Source organism: Sinohyriopsis cumingii, chromosome 1, assembly GCF_028554795.1.
Source record: "Sinohyriopsis cumingii isolate HCF-2022 chromosome 1, ASM2855479v2, whole genome shotgun sequence".
Lineage (NCBI taxonomy): Eukaryota > Metazoa > Mollusca > Bivalvia > Unionida > Unionidae > Sinohyriopsis > Sinohyriopsis cumingii.
Genome location: NC_142961.1, coordinates 79444702 through 79464183, shown reverse-complemented (window position 1 = coordinate 79464183; position 19482 = coordinate 79444702). Strand labels below are relative to the sequence as shown.

The 19482-nt window shown below is 38.1% G+C and overlaps 1 protein-coding gene across 1 annotated transcript; it reads right to left on the bottom strand.

Annotated features, from left to right (window-relative positions):
• Positions 1 to 2891: 2891 nt before the first annotated feature.
• LOC149807191 (dynein light chain 2A-like) lies at positions 2892 to 5171 on the bottom strand. Its single transcript, XM_089935178.1, has one exon. It carries the CDS (start codon positions 4363 to 4365, stop codon positions 3736 to 3738), a length of 630 nt encoding a protein of 209 aa, XP_089791304.1. The 5' UTR covers positions 4366 to 5171; the 3' UTR covers positions 2892 to 3735.
• Between the last annotated feature and the right edge of the window lie 14311 nt (positions 5172 to 19482).

The following is a 19482-nucleotide window of genomic DNA, read 5'->3' as shown; positions in this document are numbered from 1 at the left end:
AAACTAGACAAATTGACATATATTACTGCAGAAGTCTGTACAACACGACTACATGTCCCGTTTGACTTTAACTTCAGTTTGAGTGCTTAACGAGATACACAATACTCATCCCCATTTTATTGCCGACACCTGAAGCTTACAGCACTTAAACTAATGGATCAAATGTTGAGACGTCAGTGCTTCATGTTATAACTACTTGAGATTAGACGCTATATTTGTTGCCCTTGTTATTGAGATGATAGGAATTTTATTAACCCAAAGCAAGACATGTTTTTTGGGTGAACAAATCGTCATATATATCTCCCCCTAACAAGGGCAATACATGTATAATGACAATAAATAAAAGATTGAATACGAACAAACCCACATAAACTCAAACTCTCTCTCTCTCTCTCTCTCCTTGGCAAGGACCTTTCATCTAACCCAGGTAAAGGTGAAGAGGCAATAAACTGATAAGCAAGAAAATTGGGTGCATGTATTGAATATAAACATGTGGTAAGAAGTGAAAGGAGATTTATAGTCGGGGAAAACTTGTACTAAGGATACCATATTGATCTCTTCCAATTTCAAATTAATTAATAGCATAATTGTTTCCAGTACGTTTTTGAACATAATTAACATTAGACGACGGCAAAATGTACTTAAGAGTGAGAATGAACGAACTGAACACATTTTCTGCGAATCTGATATTACTTCTAAGTTTTGTACAATGTTATTAAACATGTTGCACCTTATATTGTAGTTTTTCAAAACAAATTAAGGAAGTGAACAAATGGACATTTTATGTCATTTCTTGTTTATTTAGGCTAACGATTTTATTTACACTTTCAGAATCCATCCGTTCATTCTTTCAAGCAAATAGTTGAAAGCATAAGAACGTTGAAAATACAATACTAAATTAAATACAAATAAGGGGACAAACTTCTTCAAACAATGGACCTCAGTAAGGAATATGTAACCTGTGTAAGAATCAGTTTATTTCTAGCAATTGATTGTCTTTATTTGGGTCTTCTTTTTATGGAATGCAACGATAAAATAGTCTGTCTCACCTAACTCTGTAAAATTGTGTTTATATGTCAAAATTGTGTTTAAAAAAATGACGGCGTGCAATATGTATGAATGCGACGGGTGGGAGTCCATTTATTTTCATGCACAGCATATTTATTGTCCCTTGATTATATGATGACCAGAAATGTTTGTAAAATGGCCCTGGCATGGTGTTCCCCAACCCTGTGGTCAACCTATTACGGGGATAATAATCAAAACCAATGGATAAAAAAAATAATAAATATGGTAATTTAGATTCCATTAGTGTCATTTTATTAAGATTCGTTACTGATTAAGAATGTACATTTTTCGCTTGAGAGAGGATTTGTTTGGGAGCAAAATTCCTAATCCTATATTGGGTTTAGCAGAGGTAGGGACCCCAGGTGGCTGTGTGGTCAAATGCACTTGCCTTGGTAAAATATATTTCTGAATGCTCCGAAGTTCTGAGCTAACCCCTATATTTTTTTATTTAAAAAATAGTTTCTCGTTGGTACCGATATTTGTACCATCTGTACTTTTAGTCACATTTGGTAACTGGTACAATACAATAGCATTTATTTATTTATTTATTTCAAGAGCCGATACATTTCGCAATACGATAGTAATTCATAAAAACCTCACATTTATATCGTGTTTGGCCATCAAAATGTAGACATTCCGTCACTTTGTAGACAAGATTTTGTAATACATCCTGTAAAAATCATCATTGGGATGAAAGTATAAATAATATTGTATTACATTTCTTTGCGACAAATACATTATTTCTTTTTCGATTTTTTATAGGTTATAATCAAGCGGGCGTTTATTTTTTTACGATACTCCCACAATATTAAAATTAATAGTTTCAGTAGCAAACTATGCCTTAATTGTCAATAACAAATGGACGTTTTTAAAGTGGTAAAGTCAGTCATAATCGCGTGGAATTAAATGTATTCGAAATGCACAGCCACTCTACTCAACTGACGAAATTCAGAGTTTACACTAGAAATAGAATTATATGTTATGATGCCGTGAAAGCAAAATTCAGAGTCAAATAGAGGTTACAATTCCATTACATATTGTCAGAGAATGACGACATATCAATTTTGCTTTAGTCCTTTTAACATAAAACCGCATGCCAATTTTATTCTAAATTTTTGTCCTTTTTAAAACTATTTTATGTTTTTTATCAACAAAGGATTTCAACCAGTTACTGAGCTAGAACAATATTCACGAAGGACGGAACGGGACGAGACTTGTTGGGACGAACGGAACTGACCAACATTGTATGCCTATGACGGGAGAATTAAAATAGTTTGCACGTTCTTCATATATGAACATGTAAGTCAAGGTAGATAAAATCCTTACCATACGGCAGAGTGATCGTTACAAAGAACGAACACACATATACGGAAAACTAATGATATAGCACTCGAACTTAACCTAGAAACAGAGGGTAGTATAACCGCTTTGGTCACTTAAACTAGTCCTATAAACAGGGAGTAATATGCTCGCTTTGGTCAAAGAAATGTAGTTATAAAATCAAAATATGTAATAAAACTGTTATAAAGTTTGCAAACCGTGCCCATAATGTTCACGTTCGTTCATTAGTCTCCATGGTACAAAGGTAATTATAAATGAATAAATAAAAGATTGGTCTGTTTTTGATAGACAAAAGTGAATAGTTCACATACGCACAAACAGGTTAAATTATTCAACCTGAAGCCTGTCATAGAATTATTTCTATAATAACAAATTTCTCCGGCTTGTGTACATTTACATAAATGTCTAACTGATAATAGACGATGTATGGGAAGACATAACAATTTTCAGATATTTTCATGCACAAAAGCTTAACACGTATGCATGTTAGTATTTTTTTTTAATTGGTCACTAAATTTATGTACATAATCAGCTATTAAAGCATATTTATTGATTGTATTTCATTGGTTTATGTCATTTTCAATATTGCCATATATCAAGAAATTCAGTATTCCAGCAAAAATAAAAATTATATGGTGTTTATATCGAAGTAATAACAGGCAGATTTGTCGCAAGATATTTTATTCTATCTGGAAACGATCAGCATTATCAGTCATAAAATTAAAGAAACTACTTGCCTGTATTTGAAGCCACCTCACTGCATATGGTATTACAAATTTATTTAATAAAGGTGTAATAATTGCTACATGTCTTATCCCAAATTGTGTCCAGTCAATGCTTCTCATCGTTAGATAAATTAAATTGCTGATAAATTAAAATCCGAACGCTTGAAGTGTGCCTTTTATTACCTATAATGTTTCACCTTTCTGTATTCGGACCGTCTGCCCTCTGAAAACTGAGGTAAACAATGCGGAAACTAGCATAGATCGCAAGAAAAAAAAGAACAAAACTCATTTCACTATTGACATACATATCTCCCAATTACAGGAACATAAGTGACAATGGTTGCTTGAATCAAGTTCGGTATGTTGTTACACTCGTAGTAGAAAAACCCGCATGAGCTTATTGTTTTGTGTCAAACGATAAACCAAGTTACGTATACACATTTACTGATACACGTGCTTACTGGTTAAACTTCAAGAGGGTTCTTTTTGGCATTTCCCTTTAGGTGGTAATGCTTTTGCATCCTATGCATAAAAATAGTACAACCATTTCCTTCTTCCATAGAGTTATAATATCCACAGTTATAAAAAGAAAGTGTGTGTTCTATTCATTGTACAGACAGTATACTGTTGCGGTACAAAAGAAGGTTGAGGTTGAGTATGTATATGTCGCATAGCCATCCAGCTTTGCATCCCATACACCTCTGCTTGTGATCAGTAAAGATTCACCTTTATTCTCTCCGATGTATGTCATTACAACAATCTTGTAACGATCAAATTGAAGTTTCTTTATCCTGTCCTTGATTTCATCGCTCAAAGTCTTGGACATGTTGGCACAGAATTTGGAATGATATTTAAACCCTTCCAATCGTCCCTCCAGAACTTCTTTCACAACAGCCTGTGCTTTCTCTGTGTTAAACTTCTGGTGGGGCTCCAGCCTATAAGAGGGCTCTTTTTGTATGCTGGAAATTCGAGACGAGTCATTCATGCTACCTGTACGTCCGGATAGAAACCGGCTGGTCATTTTTTTGGCAAATCTCTTGGAGGCTAGCAGCCCAATTAATGAAGGACCCTTCCCAACTTGCGCAAAACTAGGCTTTACAGCACCCTGAGACTGCATGGTGATCTCTTTTCTCACACTTGCATCAGAAGACGACGATTTAGGATCCTGCCTTGACATCTTTCTATCTTGACTCGAGGATTCGCTGGAAGTGGTCAGAGCCTTGCGAAGCATCTTCCAATCCGCAACCAATGTATATTGACTAATCGATTGCTATATGACTGCAATATGTATTAATCTTATTTCCTGAGTATCACGCTATTGATTTAGTTCTGCACAGAACAAGAAAGAATCAAATTTCACGTTTTTAATACGAATGCTGCCAGGCAAAATATACAACTCAAACATGGAATCTCATGTAGACGTATAAAACACTTCAACTACTTCGGGTCTTTTTAAATGCTACCGAGATAATATTTGTTAGAGGAAAACTCCAGGAAAGAATGTGTCTCTTTAAATTAATCTTTCCTTTGATTTGTCAAATAATGTAGATGGTCTGTGTTTTTTTTTTCTCTCCCAAATACAAATCAAATTATAGCAAAACAATTATCGCACGATCACTGAGTGGATAGATTTTCGTTTGCGTTGATATCTGAAGTGACAATTACTCCTGCACCTTTCAAATTTCTCATCACTCCTTGAATGACCATTTAAATATCCCCTTCCGAATCGAGTGGTAATGTTTCTATTCACTTTCAACTATATTCAGCTCTCAAAATATAATTCTTCTTATCTTTCTGCCAGTTAATTGCTAAAGCTAGGAAAGGGCCTCACTGATCGTGTGGCTAATTCAAACAAATACCGCTCTGTTGAAAGCAACAAATCAAGTTGACAACTGCCTGTATAGTGTGACTCTACCTCGATATTGCGTGAAATAAATCATATTATATTGCGGGTGAGCACGCAAGTCATAAAGTCTGAAATGGGATATAACAGGTTTGTCGTCAAAGTCCGACCCACTTATACCGCTGTTTGTTATGTGATGGGATTGTCGCAGTGTACTACTATGTGCGATCTATATTACCGCAACCAATGCCATTTCCAATTAAGTACTCTGAATCAATAGTTCTCTGTCTCATTATATAGCCATGAAAAATGAGAGCCACTTTAACAATAACACAAAATTGCTTATACTCTGCTTTATTCACTTTAGACACTCGACTCAAACTCGCAAATATTTGTGAGCAACCGGGCACTGTGTCGCACTCTCAGCTGTGGATGCTCTAGAACTACACAGTTCTATATGAAGCTTTGTGTTAATTTATACATAAAATACGTAGAAAGATTGCCGTTATTATTTTCATAATATAGGATGCCTACATATAGTTTTAAAATATGTCTCACATATAGTTTCTTATGAAGAAGACTTCATCCTTCCGTTTGGGAGAACAAAGAAACATCTATGTATTTATTCTGTACACCTTGTAAATTGTAATTGATTCGTCTGCACGAGAGAGAGAGAGAGAGAGAGAGAGAGAGAGAGAGAGATGGGAGGGGGGAGGGAGCGAGATTTAATCTACTGGGAATCAGCAGAAACGTACCATGCAGTGTTACTTGTAATAATTGTTTCATTCAAACATTTTTTCACATGCCATCAAAACCACATTTGTAGAAGTTAAGTGTATCCTTGAAGAACACTGCACGTGCATCGTGCATAAGCGTGTACTTCTCTGGTTGTCACTCTTTTTTAAACTGCTTGATGTATAAGATACGGTTAAACGTTAGCACTATCGTACTGTCCCAAATGATTCTGGTCACTATTCATTCCATCCCGACGTCCAGTCAATACTAACAGAGGTTGTACTCTCATATTATTTTGACGATAATGGATCAAACAAAGCATTACGTTTAAAAAAAGAGATGAAATGTAAAGTGCGAAGGAGCAGAGGCCATGATTTTAAAAATGATTACAGATTGTACCAATTATTTATTAAAATGTTGATTCTATCAGTGATACCCTGAGATGTCACAAAGAAAATTTATATTCGGGAAATAAATAACCCTACACCCCTCCCTGTGTCCATCGCAACATACCCCTCACACGTCCATCGTAATTGTTCTCTACTGAAATTTAGCAGGATCAGAAAAGGAGGTACTTTGCCTAAATTACGTAATGAAATACAAATGTACGCATCAGATGAGGGAGGTAGCGGATTCTAACCCCGGTTGAGTCATACCAAAGACATAAAAATGACACTTAACAGCTGCCTCGCTTGGCGCTCAGCACTGAGGCTAGTGTTATGACTGGTCTGCCTGGTGTCAGAATAATATAACTGGGTGGGACATGATTCTACGTGTCTGCCGCATGATGCCAGTGCTAGACAGCTCTTTCAACAGCCACTGCCGACATCATAGCGATATGGCTAAAATATTGGTAAAGTACATTAAAAATCTAAATCACACATACACGCGTGCGCGCACACATAGTTAAATAACTGAAGCAACTTAAGGCTGACGAATTAAAGCGTTGATCGAAGACAAAGTAAAGTCACGTGATCTATTCTAAAAACATGGTTGACTCATCACCAATTAAATGACCAATCAAAGTAAAATGACTCCGACTCCAGGGCCCACTGTAAAGAACTGTATTATCCAATATCATCCCCATTTATTAGCTCCATTACCGGAGACTGTAAAGTTTAATTCTAACAGAGATACCTTGATATGTCAATAATGTCACAAAAGACAGCCACATTCGCGAAAATAACGAGCCAGCACACCTGCAAAAATTCGAAACAAAGCAAAACGTGTTAATCGAAATTGTCCTCTACTGAAATTAGCACAGAAAGAGGAAATACGTTGTAAGTTTGAATAGTGATGACGTGGTGAGCTAGTATCCTAATTATTGGTGCGATGTTTGTGACTTATTACATGTCCTTGAGTTGCATTTAAGGGGAAATAAAAACAAACTAATCTTACCAGTAATTAGAAAAGAATCCATAAAGTTTCAATGACGTCACTCCAGATACACATCCATGAAAAGTTGATATATTTTTTTTCTGTAGATGTGCTTTACTCTGTATTTATCCCTGTGGATAAATTTGTTACAAAACGGACTATTGCATCACACACCCATTTTCTCGGGTTCTTTCAAATAATTTAAAAAATTGCATTTTGAGTATTTCGACACATGACTATGGATAAAGTCAGAGTAAACCGAATATTTTCATTTATTGGACATGGAGCTTACCTCTGTTTTGTAAATACTGTAAAGCATGGATAAGCTGGAGATAAATACGGCCTATACCGTCTATACCCCCGTTTGCGTAGGACACTTCACTTGATAAGAAAGAGTTCTTCACTTTATAAACCACACATTGCAATGTCACCGTTAGCTTTAAATTCAATTTTATGCCACTTCCAAGGTAAGAGTGGTACTAACTTTTCACTTAAGTTATTTGAGGCTTCATAGCATTAGTTGATCCCGTTTCACGTGAAGGGAAGGAGGCGACGATACCAAGTGACAAATTATATGAGCACAATTATTGAGCTCGTGCTCGACATTCAAAATATTAAAACTTCGAATAACTTAAGACCAAGTGATGCCAGAATCATACAAGTACGAGTGTTGTAACTATGTAATACATACAATCATACATACATACATACATACATACATACATAAGTTAACTGGTATTAAGAAATCTAATAAAAAGATGCATATAATTTAATGTTTGTCCATAAGATATGCATCCGTACTCAATTTCTAGCGAAGGGGGTCAGGATTACATTAGATTACCGACAACCGTGACTAGTTGCCCGTAAAATCATATCACCGCGAATCGAACGTGGAACCTCGAGGGATAAAGCAAGTGCTGAAGGATTCTTCTTTCCGTGCCGCTATAAACACAGCGGTTTAAAATGACAGTGACTCGAAGAAATACAAATTATATTCTCTCAAAGACTAACAAGGATTCAAGTATGTGTATAATTAACATACTAGTATATATCACCACACGACTGTTTCTTTCAACAGTGTTCTGAACCCAGGTGTACCACTTTAAGACGAACAATAATCTTAACTAAGTAAGTGTAAATAGTGCAAAACCAAAGACCAACTTGGATTTATTCAAGTTGTCGATAAGAACCACTTAAGGGTTATATGAGAGTTCTTTCGGCATAGAATGGGTAATTACAGAATATTAAACTACCCTTACCACATGTACAGACTGTCAGAAAGCGTTCGAAATACTAAACCCGAGTTTTGGGGTCTTGGGTGGAAAATACAAAGCTCTTGACATTAATAAATATTCGAGAAGTCGACAATGATATAAACACGTACCACTCTTACAAACAAGGAGCAGTACACGTCAACAATAATAGGGTGCCAGTAGCGTACTAAAGGGTGATGGGGCGGACGGGGCAGTTGCCCCGGGCGCCAGAGGTCTTTGCGGCACTAACACCACGGGCACTAGAGGTCTTGTGGCGGCAAAGCCCCTTTGGGCCATCATGTTCGGATCAGGCGCCATTTCGTCAGTCGGGTTGGCTGACTTAATGTTTTACGACACAGCAACACAAGTTTTTTTTTTGAACATATCAAAGTGTACCAGAATAAGTAAAATCGATATCCAGGTCTAATTTCAAAACCGAAAACGGTTTTAGAAAGCTCAATAATTCTTCCAATGGAAAGGCCTTTAATACAACCAGTTTTTATATCCGGAACAATTTAAGATAATCTGTAATAACTGCAACATTCTACCGAATCGTGGTCGGAGAGAACTATTTTAGTGAAATATTTGACTCATAATGAACATAGAGTGGTACACCAGGGTTTGGAGAGCTTCCATCTGCCGATGCACTAAAAGCTTAGAAACTGAGGAGCTCGTTCTGTTAAACGCAAGAGAAAATTGTCGACTGATGGAATTAATAAAGATGTAACAAGTGGTGAGTAAATAGGAGGGTTGTTTCCTTCTGCAAGACAGCACTGTTGTTACTGAAGAAGGAATACTGTATTGGTCAAAGGATACCGTCTTATGTTATATATATTTTAGGTGCTAAGGTAAAACAGAAAATATGTTAAACCTAACGTGTCCACTATTCGAGATACTGTAGAACAAAGTTATCTGAGAATTTAATTATGAACAAAGAATGCTTTGACTCGGATAAAAGCATAATTATACCATTTCACCAATATATTTTAAATTTAAAAGTTACAATAAAATGTGCTGTTTATGGTGACGGCATATTTTTTATTGCCTAGTGATCATTGATGACTATTAACATTTTTGGTTACAACAAACAACTTGAAAAAGTCATCAGATGACTTTCAACTAGGAATGAACACGGATATAAATACCGACATGCGCTACGACTGCACACCGATATAAATACCGAGTAGTATAGTGGGACGACATTCGGACAATGGGAATTTGCATTACTAGGCACCCTGGGACGATATACGGACAAGGAATATACTGACAAAAGGTTGGGACTGTATACGGACAAGAGAAAGTGGGGTTGTTATATAGAGACAATAGGAATGGAACAGGTGAGGTCACGGTACTGGAGATTGGTAACAGTGTAGCAAGGGGTTGACCGCAATCGGACCAAACAGCGGGTAAAAATATATATAACCCTTGGCGGAAACGGGACTAGCGGGACGTATACATATATAATACATACAACATACAGATATAGATGGATAAACATCAATCTATTACACAAACAACTATGCAACCTACTAAAACATTGTTTTAGTCAAGACAGCAAATCTTTTCGAGGTATATGAGTGGCCCTGAAAAGGACCTTTGTGTAGTTTTTTTATTTTTTTATTTTAAATTTTTGTTAACACCATTTCGTTAACACAGAGGTCATCACATAGGTCTTCTTCTCTTCCTCAAACTTCTCGACTTCTGGGCCGTAATTATAAGGCTCTCCATCTTAGCCTCTCTTTGGAGTGCACATCCTTAGATGGCTTGGCTATCAGGAGATCCACATTTCTGTTTTTGTATGTAAAGGTTATCTACAGATTGCCTCAGTCAGATAGTTTGAAGACTTGAAGTACGTTGGCATTTCCGGAGGGATTACATTTTCCGTCACGTCCACGTGATGGAAAACATGCATCGATCAAAAACGCGCATAATTATAGTGTTGTGTAATATTAAAATCCCGTATCTTAAATAAAACAAGTTCATCATTTGGCAATCCTGATCAGTAAATCATTAATCATTATCCTCGAATGGTTTTGTTTTCTGTCCATTTGTAATCTGGTTCCATATTTGAAGAAGTTCCAGTGACTTATATAAGAGGAATTCATCTTTTGGCAATCTCGATTAGTAAATCTTCAACTATTATTATATTGTAAATAAGTCTCTGATATCGTTTTCCTTGAATGATTTTGTTATCAATCCGTTTGTAATCAGTTTCAAAGTTCCTATTCATTTCAGCTGTAGATTAAAACTTGTAAAGTTCCGTATGAATCATCCCGAATTCTAGATCAAAGTCCATTTTCGCGTCTATGTTTGTTCCATTACTATGAAATCTTCCTGGGTTAGGATATTCCATGTCCTTGTCCTTGTGGTTTCATGCTTTTGTCGGTTATACTTTGTTAAAGGTACTGTGAGCGTGTTATTTTAAAATTCCATAAGAATCATCCGAAATTCTAAATTCAAGTCCATTTACTTTTCTATGTCACATTCCTTATATAGGTGCGCTAGCGTCTGTGCGCAGTGAATCAATGCGACAGAGTTTTCAAACATGACGGAAACTAAGAAGATGCTGACTTGGGGTGCACCGGCCGTCGAGAAGAGAAGCGATGGTATATCAGCGGCTACCAAAGTCAACACAGTCCTACTTCCAGAAGAGGTCGATTTTAATTGGGATTGAGTAGATTTTCTTTCTTCTTCGCAAGAATTTCTCTCCGGTACCAGTCCCTTCGCCACCTTCTCCTTCCTTACCACAGGTCGAGGATTTTAATCAGAGACAGAAAGAAAAATTGGAGAAATTTGGATAACTGCAGAAAGAAGCAGAACAAGCTTTTCTCCTTCAACAGCAACAGCGAGAAGAAGAAGAGGAGACGAGAAAGAAACGACATGAAGAAGCAGCAGAGAAAAAACAAGAGAGAAGGAGGACAGTGAAAGTCAAACGGTGACGGTACTCTTAGATATTTTGGCAGAGTTAAGGAGTCTGAAACAAATGTAGCAGACTTCTTTATTTCGACCCAAGAGAAAAGATCTTCCCGAGCCAAACAGCCCAACCCTGTTTCTACACCTGAGAAACTACCTTTAGTGATTTCTACCAAATCATTGACAGGAGCAAGTCCAGCAGTAGGCCTTGGCCGTGGCAAAGGCTTAAGGCAGATAAAGCGGATTACAACTCGTTCCAGAGTTTTGTTTAAATTAATAAAACACAAAAACACCCAACGGTCCTTTTCAGGGCCACCCACTTCTCCCGGAAAGAGATATCATTCATTTTGCCAAAATCAATTAGAACTCAAAATCCTTTTGATGCCCCATGATGTACGTGTGTAATGCGGGAGTGTAGGTCCATATTCTAAAAATTCAAAACCAAGAGACACTTACGTTTTCTATCTGGTCTATTCTGGAACAGATTTTACAATGCAATTCACAACACAACACTTTAAAAAGTTCATACACTTCTTCTGTCTCTTTTTCACTCTCTGCTTTTTAATTTTTTCCTTTCAAAGGAAAGAAAAGGAAAGGATTTCCTCCATGTATAGTCAAACATGTGGACATGTCCGTCCTGTCCAAAGCCTCTCCACCCATGCACAAACGACCCATTAAACAGCCTCCAAAGACATCATCAATACCGTGTACGAAAGTTGTTTGAACGTCTTGAAAGGTACAATACCTTTGTCTAAACACCAGACAAAATGATTAGCCAAACATCGTCACGTTCTTTCCCAAATGGTTCAAAAGAAAATACCCATTCGTCAAAAGAAAAAGATGTTGGTACAACGCTGAGGAATTTTCGCCATGTTGTTAGGACCCTTGCTGAAAAGAATATTGGGAACAATGCTGTGAGGACTCGTGGGAGCAAGATAAAAAGGACCAAGAAGATAAAAGAGATCTTTTGGGTCCAAAACCTCAGACGTGACCATGGAAATCCGATGGAAGGACGAAAACTGGCTCTAGTGCCTCACAAACGATGGATGGAATACCATTGTTTGCAAGACAACAGACCCCGCATTTGCCTCCAAATCCACATTTGATTGAGATGACCCAGTTACAACACGAAATGCAGTCGTTGATGGATCGCAACGATTTCTCCGAAACAGAAAAATCGCAAAAGTACGTTGAACTATTGCAACGACTGCAACTCTTTCACCAGAAAGCTTTAGACAAAACATCTCTGTCTACTCTGAAAGATTTTAAGACCATCACTACCACTCCCAAGGGTCAAGACAGACGCAGCTCCACGAATGTCTGAGGAAGAAGAGGAACGAGAAGTCGTTCAAACACCGTCAACAGCTCCCATTCCTAGTAAGATTGCAGTGTACTGGTTGACCCCTTCCCCACTCCCCAACGAGAAGAACTTAAAGCTTGAGTTTAAAAGATGATGTCCACTACTCTTTCTGCAGAAGTAAAAAAGAAGAAAGAAGGGAAACCAGAAGTGGAAAAGAAACGAAGACCAAAGCCATTCCATTACTACCCCCGCCACTACCCTCAATTTCTACTCCCATGGCACATCGAACACGTAAAGCCGTTTCCAAACCACCATTTCGTCCCATCCAAAAGTGGGTTAATTTTTATTAAAGAAAATGGAGAAGGTCTTAGCGAGCATTTACTATGATCCATCCCATCCTGCAGGTTACGGAGGCGTTCAGAAATTGTATCGTGCTGCCAAACCCCGTCTGAAAAGTCTCCGTTTACCTCAAGTGCAACGATGGTTACAAGAACATACGACGCACACTTTACACAAACCCATTCGACGAAAATTTTCCAGAAGTCGCACTCGAGTGGAGGGCATCGATCATTAATGGCAAGCCGATTTAGCCGATGTCTCTCATTTGGCCACCTACAATCGTGGCTACAAATATTTGTTCTGTGTCATCGACGTCTTTTCCAACTTTGACCGGATCGCGACATTGACTTCCAAATCTAGCAATGAATTAGTGCTAGCCCTCCAACTGGTGTTGAAACAAAGTGGTCGTCACCCTCTTCAATGGCAAACCGACAAAGGCACCGATTTTCTGAACCAAGCTGTTCAAAAAGAATTAAAGAAACGTGACATTCATTTTTTCACCATGGAGAATCCCAAAACCAAAGCCAGCATCGTAGAACGTTTTCAACGAACCTTGAAAGAACGCATGTGGAAATATTTAACGCATCAACACACTCTCAAGTACACTGACGTCTTACCGCACTTGGTTCAAGCGTAAAACCAATCTTACCATCGAAGCATCGGGCATACCCCCCCCCCCCCCGAAGTGACTCCCGACAACGAAGTACTCGCTTTTGAGCGCTTATTTGGTATGTCCCCGACGGTGACAGTCCACAACAAAAGTGTTGGCAGCAGGAGATTGGGTGCGCTTTGGCAAAACCAAACGCACTTTCGACAAAGGTTACTTACCCAACTGGACCATCGAATTGTTTCGTGTCACTAGACGAGAGCGCGGCCGTCATCATGCCGTCTATAAATTGGAAGACATGAACGTGAAATGTTAAAAGGAACGTTTTACTTGCCCGAGTTACAACGCGTGACCAAAAAAGAAGACGAAGTGTACGATATCGAAAGCATTCTCTAACAAGGAACCCGTAAAGTGGGAAAACGACGTGTCAAAGAAGTCAAAGTGAGTTGGAAAGGATATCCTCCCGATTTTGATTCTTGGAATGACGCTTCGCAAATCATCGAATATAAAAATAAGTGACCACCATGCCCTTCCGCACAGGCTCAGCTACCACCACAGTGACCACTCCATCACCCAGTTCTTCTGTGCAAGATCGACAAAAGCAACCCTTGTGGGTGTGGTGTGGAGAACGTGTGCCTAAAACGCAAATCGTCTTTTTCTGCCAAATCTTTTTGGCATATTGTGTCATCGGTGCTGCTATTTCCAATTTGAGTTTGCAACAACGAGACAAAAATTTGTGGACCATTTTACTGAGCAGCTGAATCGGTTACCTTCTTCCCAATCCTTCCCTGAAATTCTCCTCTAACGGGAACAATGTGCAACGTCAGTCACCATCCCCACAACAACAACAACAACAACAATCCTCTTTTAGACACTCCTCTGACTTTAAGTGACCCCTCTGAAAACAACAGGACTCTGAAAATGTGAACAACAACATCCAGTTTTACTTAACCGTACCCACTGACAGTTCCATTGAGGTGGTTCCCAACAACACTTTGTGTTGTCATGTAGCCAAATTACTTCAGGCCATCCAATTGGATCACGAAGCCCATTGGGAAGTGGCCTTGTTTGAAATGATTCACTCTACATAAAATCAAAACATTACTGAAACTCAAAACACTTTTCACGTTGAAATCAAGAACGAACAGTTGCAAAAAGAGATGAGAAAAATCAAGTTTTCAGGTAACGTAAATCCAGTTTTTTAAAAAACAATTCACTATTCAGTATCTACACTGTGAAAATTCCGACAGGATATTAATTTAGCGGTCAACATTTGGTGGACAAAATAATTGCTGACAGGTTCGAGAACGCGTTTGGCAAAGCCCCGAAAAAGCCAAAACAAAGTGTTAAGACTGAGTACTATAAAGTGGCTTGTCGCCTAATGATGAAATTTTCGGTTACCGAAACGATGGCTATTAGTTTTAACGGTAGATTGTTTGAAACTCTGGGTGGACCTTGAGAGATGGTAACAAAGAATTTTAGCCCATAGCTCAACAACAAGATGGACTTTTACAGGGCTTTGGATCTCCTAATGAACTGAACCAAGGATTGAATTTGATCTTTGTGTACTCCGATGTGTGGTGGAGTACAACCTGGTGGGACACACTTCCGTACCGTTACTGCGTGTCATTCCTTTCAAAGTGAATTCTACCATGGCCAATGACCAGGAAGGTGGAAACACCTATCACGTTCACCACGAATTTGTACGTCCACATTATTTGCCTGTCAATAAGTCGTACCTCGACACTGTCAAGATTGCTGTAAAAGGAGATCTGGGACAAAATATTCCATTCTCCAAAGGAAAAGTCACGGCTAAACTCCATTTTCGAAAACGATTCTCTAACGACTCGTAAGTCATATATCCTGTGTACCGAGGCATCGCTCGACAACGAGGACATGGCTTATGAGATATGATGAAATCGGTCTTTCGTTCGGTGGCCCCGGTGTTGAAACAAATGGTGTTACGAGGATTGTACGCCTTGAAAGATGCCGCATTGACGCACGGCAAAGAATTTCTCCAAAATGTCATCATCGAGAAACAAAACACCGAATAAGCTTTCTTGAGGGCAGGCAAAAATGTCTTGCTTCAAACGGGCAAAGACATGTTGGTCCGACGAGAAACGCCCATAAATGTCCTGGACACTTCTGAGTTCGGTATTCTTGCTTCCCTGACGCCACAGCAAGACACGGCAGAAAGAGTCGACGAAAACACCCCTTCTGAAGCCTTCACACTCCTAGAGCTAGAAAGACTAAGAAAAGAAGAATCGTCCGAGACTTAGACGTTTTTGATTATTAAATCATAGAGACAAAAACGATGCACCAAGAAGATTTGTTCTAGAGCTACAATTGGTGGTAGACATCTACCAAAAAAGAGAACACACGGGAAAACTCTTTCAACCAAGAGAAACACCTTTCTTGAGAGCAACAGTTCATCTTCAACAAACTAATGATGGATTCCATCTGACTCCGATGCCATTAGTGATATTGATAGCTAATGAACTGAGTAAGTTCCACAACATGACAATACCAAAATTTAAGATAACATCTGAATTAGAACACTTGGTCATCGGGGATATCATCTACCCGGACATCATGGCGGTAGAAGAAGATGAGAGACGTGAGTTTTCACCACCAAAACATCTGAAGGGTCTACTATATCCGGAGGAGGATTAACCTCAGCCCTTCTCAGGGCTATCTAATCATTGCCTCTTATTAAGAGATTTCAATTTGCCTTGAAATCTCGATTTTATAATACTTTGATACCTAATATGATCCTTTGACCATCGTCCTAAATCAGAACCACAATACCTAGCAAGACATTCAAAAATTGTATTTGGTCTCTTAGACCTAAATTTCCTTTGATTTAAGGTATTAATGCGTATTTTGTACATTTGGAAATTATTAAGATAGGAAAATTCAAAACTTAGATTCAAGACTAATTACGATTGTGGCTAACACATACTTGGTAATAGGGAATGCCCACTATATAAGTAACTGGGTTGAATTTGGCAATATTAATCTTGGCGTTTCAGGTACGTTCCGGCGACGTTAGGGCCTCTCGTCCGAGTCACTCTCCTCCTTGCCTGCTTGGACCTTTAAAGACGAGTGTGTGGGCCGATTCCCACGCACGGAACCGGGGTGACGTCATAAGATCAGTGCCCAATCCTGTCAGACGACTTATCCTGTTATACCTTCTAACACAGAAATTTACTTATTTAACTTGAGCGCGTGCTGGGTCCAATCCCACTCGAGATAGCCTTACATACAGGACGAAAGGGACTTATTGTCATACGACCTGTCGGCTAATCAATCAGCACTCAAATGAGGGCATTAATGCGTTGGGGGAAGTGGCTCTATTCCTTCCCCCTCGAAAGAATCTATTATTCTCAAGCGGGAAATAAACCGGTCGTACATGCCTGTAAGGGCGAAAACGACCTTAATCTAACCGACCGACCGACCTACCAGTCTGGCTACCCCGGCGATAAATTAGGAAGATGAATTTATTCAACGATTTAAAAGACAGTTAGTACTGAATGGTGGATGGAGCCTATGTGTTGGAAAGGCTTGCAGATGAATGGAAGTATCTCGGTATCCTAGAATTTGTGACCAGTCTGAGAGTAACGAGGGATCTGGTGAAAGGCATGATAAAGGAGGAAGTGGAGAAAAGAGGCTTTATTCAACCTAAGTAAATTAGAGTTGGAGCACTGAAGGAGGCACTTGATGGTGTGATCAAAGTCATTTGCTTTTTAGAACAAATAGAGAATTTGACAGAGTAGACTTTTGTGAAGTGTGGATTAGACCAATTAAAGACAGCTGAAGAAATGACGAAAAAGATAATGAAAGAGGAGGTGAAGAAGATAAAAGATAACTGGGCAAAGGAGAAAATGGACAAAGAAAACAGAAAGAAAAAGAGGACTTTGAAAGAATGAATCAAAATTGGATCAATGTTCAGGAAAAGTTTAGATCCATGAGACCTCCTGACTGGATGCCGGAGAAGGAATAGAAGAAGGGAATAATAGAGAAAGTGAGAAGATGGTAGAAAAAGTGAAAATAGAAGAAGAAGAAGAAGAAGAAGAAGAAAAAGATAAGAACCCAAATGCCCTTTTCAGGGCCACTCATATACCTCGAAACAATTTGCTTTCTTGCCTAAAACAACTTTTTTTTATTAGGCTGTATAGTTGTTTGTGTGATAGATTGATGATCATCCATCTATGTCTGTATGTTTTATGTCTTATATATGTCTATGTCCCGCCAGCCCTATTCCCGCCAAGAGTTCTAGGCACTTTTCCCCACTGTCTGATCCGATTGAGGTCAGCCGCTTGCTACATTGTTACCGATCTCCAGTACCGTGACCTCACTTATTCCATTCCTATTGTCTCTATACAACAACCCCATTTTCCCTTGTCCGAATACAGTTCCATCCTTTAGTCAGTATATTCCTTGTCCGTATATTGTCCCAGGGTGTCTTGTAATATTAATTCCGATTGTCCATATAAATCTTGTCGTATATCGTCCCAGGGGGTCACGGGGAGGGGGGGGGGCTTGTAATGCTAATTCCCCTTGTCTACATACGTCTCTTTACTACTTGTTTGCCACAAGAATATCCAACTCTTGTTCCTGTACTATTTCCTTTGAAACTATTTACCGAGTTTGCTGCAGACAATTGATATAGTCAAGCATATACTTCTAATTGTTGCACATTGCTATTTAAATAATTGTTTGAGTTTTTCTAGGGCAGGTACTTTAGTTCTTATCATTTTAAAAATATTATCTACGTTAAACTTGTACATTGGTTTTGCAGACTTGTGATAGGTCAAACTAGTTCTGACTTCATAACTGTACCGTTACCTAGTTCATTTTTTGTTAATTCCAAAAAAAGTCACCAGAAAATGACGAAGTCGAAAACATTTTAAAACAATTTTGACAAACCTCTATAACTTAACATACGAATAAATGCATAGGTGTCTTAACACCATAATGTGTATCCATTTAAACCAAAGCGGTCAGTAGTTGTTGTTCTTAAAGAAGTGTAAACTCATAGGAATATATATATATATATATATATATATATATATATATATATATATATATATATATATATATATATATATATATATATATATATATTCACACACCTGACCTGTCATACTGAGAAGATAAATCTTCTAATTTTAACGAATTGCACTCGTAAGATACATCTTTCAAAAACTATTATGGGTTATAAAATAAATAATTTCTTTATTTCAGTTGTTTTTATATCATTTCATGGCATGAGCTTGAAAGCCAAGGAATTTTCTGTGACATCAAATTAAGGAATCTCTATTCTATAACACGACACGAGAATTTTCAAATACATATTTATCTTAGTCAGGCAAGATAAATTAATGTGTTTTAACTTAGTAAACGCGATAAGCTGCGAATGGAATATTTCCCAATTGTATCGTCCTATTATCCTTAAATTCAAACGCGTCATCATCTGATATGTACTAAGACTCAATGGAATATCCAGGACAGTTTTATGTTTATAGGTACACCATTTCTATAGGCGGTATACAGCGTTGTGCTTTTCGATCTCGTTTGCTGGTTGTATATTTTCACAGTTTTCACAGTTTTCCATTTATTTGTAAGCCATCATTTACAGGTAGTTAAAATAGTGGGATGATTGATGACACCCAGACAATTTTTTTCAGTCGAGAAACTTGTATAGCCCTCATAATAAAATAGTTTCAGTAGTTAAAGTAATTGAGCTGGTCTTCTGTGATAGTCACATTACTTCCAATACATCGAACAAAGACTTATAAACCGCTGTCTAGTTGTTCATTGCATAGAACGAACTAATTTCAGGAGGAAGGAAGCGCAGGGGGTGGGTGATCAGTCAAATGTTTGGACTTAAAGAATCTGTAACGGGGTGCGACCACTATTAATTACACGTTGATTCGTTTATTAATGTAGGCGGCGCGATTATTTATAAATTTATCTCG